The sequence below is a fragment of the Melopsittacus undulatus genome (assembly GCF_012275295.1).
Source record: "Melopsittacus undulatus isolate bMelUnd1 chromosome 29 unlocalized genomic scaffold, bMelUnd1.mat.Z SUPER_29_unloc_1, whole genome shotgun sequence".
Lineage (NCBI taxonomy): Eukaryota > Metazoa > Chordata > Aves > Psittaciformes > Psittaculidae > Melopsittacus > Melopsittacus undulatus.
This window is the reverse complement of record NW_022993941.1, coordinates 228,539-240,220: the sequence shown is the minus strand read 5'-3', so window position 1 is coordinate 240,220 and position 11,682 is coordinate 228,539. Positions and strand designations below refer to the sequence as shown.

Below are 11,682 nucleotides of genomic sequence, written 5' to 3'. Positions count from 1 at the left end.
ATCTACAATGGTCTATGGTGAGCACCTCCAACACCCCCCAATGGCCACCTCCAATGACCATCTATGGTGGTCAATGACAACCACCTCCAACACCCTCCAATGACCACCCCCAATGCTCTCCAATGACCATCCATGATGCTCTATGATGGACATCATGTCCAACACCCCCCAATGACCACCTCCAATGACCATCTACAATGGTCTATGGTGAGCACCTCCAACACCCTCCAATGACCATCCATGATGGTCAATGACAACCACCTCCAACACCCCCCAATGGACACCTCCAATGGACACCCCCAATGGACACCCCCAATGGACACCTCCAACACCCCCCAATGACCACCTCCAATGGTCTATGGTGACCACCTCCAACACCCCCCAATGGACACCTCCAATGACCATCTATGGTGGTCTATGACAACCACCTCCAACACCCTCCAATGACCATCCATGATGCTCTATGGTGGACATCATGTCCAACACCCCCCAATGACCACCTCCAATGGACACCTCCAATGACCATCCATGATGCTCTATGATGAGCACCTCCAACACCCTCCAATGACCATCCATGATGCTCTATGGTGGACATCATGTCCAACACCCCCAATGACCACCTCCAATGGACACCTCCAATGACCATCCATGATGGTCTATGGTGGACATCATGTCCAACACCCCCAATGACCACCTCCAATGGACACCTCCAATGACCACCTCCAACACCCTTCAATGACCATCTACAATGGTCTATGGTGAGCACCTCCAACACCAACCAATGACCATCCATGATGGTCTATGGTGGACACCATGTCCAACACCTCCAATGGACACCCCCAATTGGTGTCCTGATGCTCTACAACAACCACCTCCAACACCCCCCAATGATCTCATCTCATGGCTCCCATCCCAATGACTGCCATCCCAGTCCCTCCCAGTGCCTCCCAGTGCCTCCCAGTGCTCACCCCCTATGGCCAGGTACCGGAAGAAGAGCCAGCCACTGATGAGGGGCTCCTTGGGGCTCCGGGTTAGTGCTCACCCCCAATGCCTCCCAGTGCCTCCCAGTGCCTCCCAGTGCCTCCCAGTGCTCACCCCCTATGGCCAGGTACCGGAAGAAGAGCCAGCCGCTGATGAGGGGCTCCTTGGGGCTCCAGGTTAGTGCTCACCCCCAATGTCTCCCAGTGCCTCCCAGTGCCTCCCAGTGCCTCCCAGTGCCTCCCAGTGCCTCCCAGTGCCTCCCAGTGCCTCCCAGTGCTCACCCCCCATGGCTCCCAGTGCCTCCCAGTGCCTCCCAGTGCCTCCCAGTGCCTCCCAGTGCCTCCCAGTGCTCACCCCCTATGGCCAGGTACCGGAAGAAGAGCCAGCCGCTGATGAGGGGCTCCTTGGGGCTCCGGGTTAGTGCTCACCCCCAATGCCTCCCAGTGCCTCCCAGTGCCATCCCAGTGCCTCCCAGTGCCTCCCAGTGCCTCCCAGTGCCTCCCAGTGCCTCCCAGTGCTCACCCCCTATGGCCAGGTACCGGAAGAAGAGCCAGCCGCTGATGAGGGGCTCCTTGGGGCTCCGGGTTAGTGCTCACCCCCAGTGCCTCCCAGTGCCTCCCAGTGCCTCCCAGTGCCTCCCAGTGCCTCCCAGTGCCTCCCAGTGCCTCCCAGTGCTCACCCCCTATGGCCAGGTACCGGAAGAAGAGCCAGCCGCTGATGAGGGGCTCCTTGGGGCTCCGGGTTAGTGCTCACCCCCAATGTCTCCCAGTGCCTCCCAGTGCCTCCCAGTGCCTCCCAGTGCCTCCCAGTGCCTCCCAGTGCCTCCCAGTGCTCACCCCCTATGGCCAGGTACCGGAAGAAGAGCCAGCCGCTGATGAGGGGCTCCTTGGGGCTCCGGGGGGGCTTGTCCATGATGTCCAGGTCGGGGGGGTTGAACCCCAATGCGGTTGCTGGTAACCCATCGGTCACCAGGTTAACCCATAGGAGCTGGACTGGGATTAGGGCCTCGGGGAGGCCCAGGGCGGCGGTCAGGAAGATGCTGGGGGGGCAATGGGGGATAATGGGATATAATGGGGGACAATGGGATACAATGGGATATACAGTGGGATACAATGGGGTATAATGGGATACAGTGGGATACAATGGGATAGAGTGGGATACAATGGGATAGAATGGGATACAATGGGATACAATGGGATACAATGGGATACAGTGGGATAGAATGGGATACAATGGGATACAATGGGGTGTAAGTGGGATACAGTGGGATACAATGGGGTATAGTGGGATAGAGTGGGATACAATGGGATACAATGGGATATAAGTGGGATAGAGTGGGATACAATGGGATACAATGGGATATAAGTGGGATAGAGTGGGATACAAGGGGTATAAGGGGGATAGAGTGGGATACAGTGGGATAGAGTGGGATATAATGGGATAGAGTGGGATAGGGTGGGATATAATGGGATATAATGGGGTATAATGGGGGACAATGGGATACAATGGGATATACAGTGGGATATACAATGGGATACAATGGGATATACAGTGGGGTATAATGGGATATAATGGGATAGAGTGGGATACAATGGGATACAGTGGGATACAGTGGGATACATTGGGATAGAGTGGGATACAGTGGGATATACAATGAGGTATAATGGGATAGAGTGGGATAGGGTGGGAAACAGCGGGGTATAATGGGATACAATGGGATATAATGGGATACAGTGGGATAGAGTGGGATATACAGTGGGATAGAGTATGATAGAGTGGGAAACAGTGGGGTATAATGGGATACAATGGGTTATAGTGGGATACAGTGGGATGAGGTGGGATAGAGTGGGATAGAATGGGATACAATGGAGTATAATGGGATACAATGGGATACAATGGGGTAGAGTGGGATAGGGTGGGATACAATGGGATACAGTGGGGTATAGTGGGATACAATGGGGTATAAGTGGGATAGAGTGGTTTATAGTGGTCTATAGTGGTCCATAGTGGTCTATAGAGATCCATAGTGGTCTATAGTGGTCTATAGTCATCTACGTCTCTACTGGTCTATCAAGGTCTCTACTGGTCCATAGTGGTCCAGATTGGTCTACAGAGTCCTATAGTAGTCCATACTGGTCTATACTGGTCCATACTGGTTTATACTGGTCCATAGTGTTCTATAGAGATCTATAGTCACCTACACCTCTACTGGTCTGTCGAGGTGTCTACTGGTCCATAGTGGTCCATACTGGTCTATACTGGTCCATACTGGTTTATACTGGTCCATACTGGTTTATAGAGATCTATAGTCATCTACATCTCTACTAGTCTATTGAGGTATCTACTGGTCCATACTGGTCCATACTGGTCTATACTGGTCCATACTGGTTTATACTGGTCCATACTGGTTTATACTGGTCCATACTGGTTTATAGAGATCTACTGGTCTATACTGGTCCATACTGGTCCATACTGGTCTATACTGGTCCATACTGGTCCATACTGGTTTATACTGGTCTATACTGGTTTATAGAGATCTATGGTCATCTACATCTCTACTGGTCTATAGAGGTCTCTACTGGTCCATACTGGTCTATACTGGTCCATACTGGTGCATACTGGTCTATACTGGTCCATACTGGTTTATACTGGTCCATATTGGTTTATAGAGATCTACTGGTCTATACTGGTCCATACTGGTCCATACTGGTTTATACTGGCCCATACTGGTTTATACTGGTTTATACTGGTCCATACTGGTTTATAGAGATCTATAGTCATCTACATCTCTACTGGTCTATAGAGGTCTCTACTGGTCCATACTGGTCTATACTGGTCCATACTGGTGCATACTGGTCTATACTGGTCCATACTGGTTTATACTGGTCCATAGTGTTCTATAGAGATCTACTGGTCTATACTGGTCCATACTGGTCCATACTGGTTTATACTGGCCCATACTGGTTTATACTGGTTTATACTGGTCCATACTGGTTTATAGAGATCTATAGTCATCTACATCTCTACTGGTCTATAGAGGTCTCTACTGGTCCATACTGGTCTATACTGGTCTATACTGGTCTATACTGGTTTATACTGGTCCATACTGGTTTATACTGTGCTCACCAGACGACCTCGCCCACGTTGGAGGAGATGAGGTACCGGATGAACTGCTTCATGTTGTTGTAGATGGCTCTGCCCTCCTCGACGGCCGCCACGATGGTGGAGAAGTTGTCATCCGCCAGCACCATCTCCGAGGCCGTCTTGGCCACGGCTGTGCCGGAGCCCATGGCGATGCCGATCTCGGCCTTCTTGAGGGCTGGGGCGTCGTTGACGCCGTCGCCGGTCTGGGATGGGGGAGAGGAGATGGGTATGGAATGGGTGGGGGTGGGTCTAGAATGGGTCTACAGTGGGCAAAAATGGGTCTAGAATGGGTGAAAATGGGTGAAAATGGGTCTAGAATGGGTGAAAATGGGTGAAAATGGGTCTAGAATGGGTGAAAATGGGCATAGAATGGGTGAAGATGGGTCTAGAATGGGTGAAAATGGGGCTAGAATGGGTGAAAATGGGTGAAAATGGGTCTAGAATGGGTGAAAATGGGCATAGAATGGGTGAAAATGGGGCTAGAATGGGTGAAAATGGGTCTAGAATGGGTGAAAATGGGGCTAGAATGGGTGAAAATGGGTGAAAATGGGTCTAGAATGGGTGAAAATGGGCATAGAATGGGTGGAGATGGGTCTAGAATGGGTCTAGAATGGGTGGAAATGGGTCTGGAATGGGTGTACAATGGGTGAAAATGGGTCTAGAATGGGTGGAAATGGGTCTGGAATGGGTGGAAATGGGTCTGGAATGGGTGTACAATGGGTGAAAATGGGTCTAGAATGGGTGGAAATGGGTCTGGAATGGGTCTAGAATGGAGGATGATGGATGGTGATGGGTCTAGAATGGGTAGAAATGGGTCTAGAATGGGTGGAGATGGGTCTAGAATGGGTCTACAATGGGTGGAAATGGGTCTAGAATGGGTGGTGATGGGTCTACAATGGGTAGAGATGGGTCTAGAATGGGTGGGATGGGTGCAGATCGGTCTACAATGGGTGGAGATGGGTCTATAATGGTCTAGAATGGGTGGAGATGGGTCTAGAATGGACAATGATGGGGGGTGATGGGTCTAGAATGGGTCTAGAATGGGCACAGATGGGTCTACCATGGAATGCAATGGGTCTACCATGGATAACAATGGCTCTATCATAGATAACAATGGCTCTACCATGGATAACAATGGCTCTATCATAGATAACAATGGCTCTACCATGGATAACGATGGCTCTATCATAGATAACAATGGCTCTACCATGGATAACAATGGCTCTATCATAGATAACAATGGCTCTACCATGGATAACGATGGCTCTACCATGGAACACAACTGATCTACCATGGATAACAATGGTTCCTTATGGATAACGACAGCTCTACCTTGGAATGCAATGGCTCTACCATGGATACTGATGGCTCTACCATGGATAACGATGGAACACAATGGCTCTACCATAGCTAACAATGTCTCTACCATAGATAACAATGGCTCTACCATGGATAACAATGGCTCTACCATAGATAACAATGGTTCTATCATAGATAGCAATGGCTCTACCATAGATAACAATGGCTCTACCATGGATAGATGGGTCTATCTAGATAATGGGTCTACCGTAGATAGCAATGGCTCTACCATGGAACACAATAGCTCTACTATGGCTAATGATGGATATACCATGGGTAACAATGGCTCCCCCATGGATAACTATGGCTCTACCATGGAATGCAATGGCTCTACCATAGACAACAATGGCTCTACCATGGATAACGATGCCTCTACCATGGAATGCAATGGCTCTACCATGGATAACAATGGCTCTACCATGGAATGCAACAGCTCTACCATGGAATGCAATGGATCTACCATGGATAACAATGGCTCTACCATGGATAATGATGCCTCTACCATGGAATGCAATGGATCTACCATGGATAACAATGGCTCTACCATGGATAATGATGTCTCCCCATTGATAACAATGGATCTACCATAGATAGCAATGGCTCTACCATGGAATGCAATGGCTCTACCATAGACAACAATGGCTCTACCATGGATAACGATGCCTCTACCATGGAATGCAATGGATCTACCATGGATAACAATGGCTCTACCATGGATAATGATGTCTCCCCATTGATAACAATGGATCTACCATAGATAGCAATGGCTCTACCATGGATAACAATGTCTCTACCATAGATAACAATGGCTCTACCATAGATAACAATGTCTCTACCATAGATAACAATGTCTCTACCATAGATAACAGTGGCTCTACCATAGATAACAGTGGCTCTACCATAGATAACAATGTCTCTACCATAGATAACGACAGCTCTACCATGGAATGCAATGTCTCTACCATAGATAACAATGGCTCTATCATGGATAACAATGGCTCTATCATGGTTAATGATGTCTCTACCATAGATAACAATGGCTCTACCATGGTTAATGATGGCTCTACCATAGATAACAATGGCTCTATCATGGTTAATGATGGCTCTACCATAGATAACAATGGCTCTATCATGGTTAATGATGGCTCTACCACCCCCCCCCCCCCATCCCCCCCTCACCATCGCCGTAATCTCATCAAACGACTGCAGGAACTCCACAATCTTGGACTTGTGCGTCGGTTCCACCCTGGCAAAGCAGCAGGCTCTACGACAGGCCTCCCTCTGCTCCGTGGGGGGCAGGTCATCGAACTCCCTGCCCGTGTAGGCCCTGCCGGACACCTCCTCGTCCTCGCCGAAGATGCCGATGCGCCGGCAGATGGCGATGGCCGTGCCCTTGTTGTCACCCGTGATCATGATGACGCGGATGCCGGCGTCGCGGCACAGCCGGATGGAGCCCATCACCTCCTTGCGGGGGGGGTCCAGCATGCCCACGCAGCCCACGAAGGTCAGGTCCACCTGGGGGGGGGGGAGACAGGGTTGATGACATGAGACACATTAATGTATGGATGTATATGGTTGATATGGCACCAAAACCTCATTGAGATGACATCAACCATCGTTGATGACCCAAAACCCATCAATATATGGATATCTATGGTCCATATGGATCTAAGTCCCCATTGAAGACCCAAATCCATCAATAGATGGGTGTCTATGGTTGATATGGCATCAAAACCCCATTGAGATGGTGTCAATCATCATTGATGACCCCAAATCCATCAATAGATGGGTGTCTATGGTTGATACAGCACCAAAACCTCATTGAGATGGTGTCAACCATCATTGATGACCCCAAATCCATCAATAGATGGGTGTCTATGGTTGATACGGCACCAAAACCCCACTGAGATGGTGTCAACCATCATTGATGACCCCAAAGCAATTAATATATGGATATATATGGTATATATGGCACCAAAACCCCATTGAGATGGCATCAATCATCATTGATGACCCCAAATCCATCAATAGATGGGTGTCTATGGTTGATACGGCACCAAAACCCCACTGAGATGGTGTCAACCGTCATTGATGACCCCAAAGCAATTAATATATGGATATATATGGTATATACGGCACCAAAACCCCATTGAGATGGCATCAATCATCATTGATGACCCAAATCCATCAATAGATGGATATCTATGGTCCATATGGATCTAAGTCCCCATTGAAGACCCAAATCCATCAATAGATGGGTGTCTATGGTTGATGTGGGTCCAAAATCCCATTGAGGTGGCATCAACCATTGTTGATGACCCAAAACCCATTAATATATGGATATATATGGTTGATATGGCATCAAAACCCCATTGAGATGGCATCAACCATCGTTGAAGACCCAAAGCTCATTAATATCATGGTATCTATGGTCCATATGGCACCAAAACCCCATAGGGATGGCATCAACCATCATTGAAGACCCAAAAACCATCAATAGATGGATATATGTGGTATATATGGCACCAAGAACCCCATTGAGATGGCAACAACCATCATTGAAGACCCATAACCCATTAATATATGGATATCTATGGTCGATGTGGCATCAAAACCCCATTGAGATGGCATCAAACATCGTTGAAGATCCAAAAACCATCAATACATGGATATCTATGTCCCATATGGGTCCATATCCCCATATCGCCCTATGGCAGCCCCATATCTCCCTATAGGACCCCTTATAACCCTATATCCCCCTATAGGACCCATACCTCATAGTCCACGAACTTGGCCGAGTCCTCCAGCACCATGTCCTCATTGATGACCCAACCCCACCAATACATGGATCTCTATGTCCCATACGGGTCTATACCCCCATATCTCTCTATAGGACCCCCATATCTCCCTATAGGACCCCCACATCTCCCTATATGACCCATACCTCATAGTCAACGAACTTGGCCGAGTCCTCCAGCACCAAGACACCATTGAGATGCCATCAACCATCATTGACGACCCAAACCCACCCATACATGGATACCTATGTTCCATAGGGGTCCATATCCCCATATCTCCCTATAGGACCCCCATATATCTCCCTATAGGACCCCCATATCCCCATATAACCCTATAGGACCCCCATATCTCCCTATATGCCCCATACCTCATAGTCAACGAACTTGGCCGAGTCCTCCAGCACCATGTCCTCATTGATGACCCAACCCCACCAGTATATGTCTGTCTATGGTCGATATCCCTATATGCCCCTATGTCAGCCCCATATCTACCTATGGGACCCCCATATCCCCATATCTCCCTATGTCAGCCCCATATCTCCCTGTGGGACCCCCATATCCCCATATCTCCCTGTAGGACCCCCATATCTCCCTATAGGACCCCCATAGCCCCATATCTCCCTATAGGACCCCCATATATCCCTATAGGACCCCCATACATCCCTATATGCCCCATACCTCATAGTCCACGAACTTGGCCGAGTCCTCCAGCACCATGTCCTCATTGATGACCCAACCCCACCAATATATGTCTATGTCCCACATGGGTCTATAGCCCCATATCCCCCTATAGGACCCCCATATCTCCCTATAGGACCCCTATACATCCCTATATGCCCCATACCTCATAGTCAATGAACTTGGCCGAGTCCTCCAGCACCATGTCCTCATTGATGACCCAACCCCACCAATATATGTCTATGTCCCACATGGGTCTATAGCCCCATATCCCCCTATAGGACCCCCATATCTCCCTATAGGACCCCCATACATCCCTATATGCCCCATACCTCATAGTCAATGAACTTGGCCGAGTCCTCCAGCACCAACATCCCATTGATGACCCAAAACCCATCAATACATGGATATCTATGGTTGATATGGGTCCATATCCCCATATCCCCCTATAGGACCCCCATATAACCCTATAGGACCCCCATACATCCCTATATGCCCCATACCTCATAGTCAATGAACTTGGCCGAGTCCTCCAGCACCATGTCCTCATTGTGACCCAATCCCACCCATACATGGATCTCTATGTCCCATACGGGTCTATAGCTCCATATATCCCTATAGGACCCCCATACATCCCTATATGCCCCATACCTCATAGTCAACGAACTTGGCCGAGTCCTCCAGCACCATGTCCTCATTGATGACCCAACCCCACCCATACATGGATACCTATGTCCCATATGGGTCCATATCCCCATATCCCCCTCTGTCAGCCCCATATCTCCCTATTAGGACCCCTTATAACCCCATATCTCCCTATAGGACCCCTTATAACCCCATATCTCCCTATTAGGACCCCTTATAACCCCATATCTCCCTATAGGACCCCTTATAACCCCATATCTCCCTATTAGGACCCCTTATAACCCCATATCTCCCTATAGGACCCCTTATAACCCCATATCTCCCTATTAGGACCCCTTATAACCCCATATCTCCCTATAGGACCCCTTATAACCCCATATCTCCCTATTAGGACCCCTTATAACCCCATACATCCCTATATGCCCCATACCTCATAGTCAATGAACTTGGCCGAGTCCTCCAGCACCATGTCCTCCCTCTTGGGGGGGGTGTCCCTTGTGGCCAGCGCCAGGCACCTCAGGGTGTCCCTGCCCGTGCCCCACTCCTTGATTAGGGTCAGGATGCGCTCCTTGACCGCGGCGCTCAGCGGGACCCGCGCCGTGCCCACGCGCACGTAGCTGCAGCGGTCAATGACACCCTCCGGGGCACCCTATAGGGGATATAGGGTATATAGGGTATGGTATATATGGGTTATATGGGATATAGGGGATATGGGATATATGGGATATATGGGGTATATGGGGCGCTCAGCGGGACCCGCGCCGTGCCCACGCGCACGTAGCTGCAGCGGTCAATCACACCCTCCGGGGCACCCTATAGGGGATATAGGGTATATAGGGTATGGTATATATGGGTTATATGGGATATAGGGGATATGGGATATATGGGGTATATGGGGCGCTCAGCGGGACCCGCGCCGTGCCCACGCGCACGTAGCTGCAGCGGTCAATGACGCCCTCGGGGGCGCCCTATAGGGGATATAGGGTATAGGGTTATATAGGGTATATGGGATATAGGGTATAGGTTATATGGGGTATAGGGTATGGGATATATGGGGCGCTCAGCGGGACCCGCGCCGTGCCCACGCGCACGTAGCTGCAGCGGTCAATGACACCCTCCGGGGCACCCTATAGGGGATATAGGGTATGATATATATGGGTTATATGGGGTATAGGGGGTATAGGGTATGGGTTATATGGGATATAGGGGATATGGGATATATGGGGTATATGGGGCGCTCAGCGGGACCCGCGCCGTGCCCACGCGCACGTAGCTGCAGCGGTCAATGACACCCTCGGGGGCGCCCTATAGGGGATATAGGGTATGATATATATGGGTTATATGGGGTATATGGGGTATATGGGGTATATGGGGTATGGGGGGTATAGGGGATATGGGGTATATGGGGCGCTCAGCGGGACCCGCGCCGTGCCCACGCACACGTAGCTGCAGCGGTCAATGACGCCCTCCGGGGCGCCCTATAGGGGATATAGGGTATAGGGTTATATAGGGTATATGGGATATAGGGTATAGGTTATATGGGGTATAGGGTATGGGATATATGGGGCGCTCAGCGGGACCCGCGCCGTGCCCACGCGCACGTAGCTGCAGCGGTCAATGACGCCCTCGGGGGCGCCCTATAGGGGATATAGGGGATATAGGGTATAGAGGGTATGGGATATAGGGGATATAGGTGATATAGGGTATGGGATATATGGGGGATATATGGGATATATGGGGTATATAGGATATAGGGGATATGGGATATATAGAATATATAGAATATATGGGATATATAGGATATATGGGATATATGGGATACATGGAATATATGGAATATGGCATATTATGGAATATATGGGATATATAGAATATGGGATATTATGGGGTATATGTGATATATGGGACATTATGGGATATAGGATATATGGGATATATGGGATATGGCATATATGGGATATATGGGATATATAATATATATGAGATATATGGAATATGGCATATTATAGGATATATGGGATATATAAGATATATGGGATATAGAATATAGGATATACAGGAGATATGGCATATATAG

At 49.2% G+C, this 11,682-nt stretch overlaps 1 protein-coding gene across 1 annotated transcript in view; it reads right to left on the bottom strand.

Moving 5' to 3' along the window:
• ATP2A1 (ATPase sarcoplasmic/endoplasmic reticulum Ca2+ transporting 1) overlaps nucleotides 1-11,682 on the bottom strand; it is a 38,479-nt gene that overhangs the window by 7,859 nt on the left and 18,938 nt on the right. The window contains exons 14-17 of the mRNA XM_034073617.1: nucleotides 10,036-10,254; nucleotides 6,664-6,999; nucleotides 4,108-4,328; nucleotides 1,818-2,020 (exon numbers count right to left, since the gene is read on the bottom strand). Coding sequence (XP_033929508.1) covers nucleotides 1,818-2,020; nucleotides 4,108-4,328; nucleotides 6,664-6,999; nucleotides 10,036-10,254 — 979 coding nt within the window. The remainder of the gene's footprint in view (nucleotides 1-1,817; nucleotides 2,021-4,107; nucleotides 4,329-6,663; nucleotides 7,000-10,035; nucleotides 10,255-11,682) is intronic.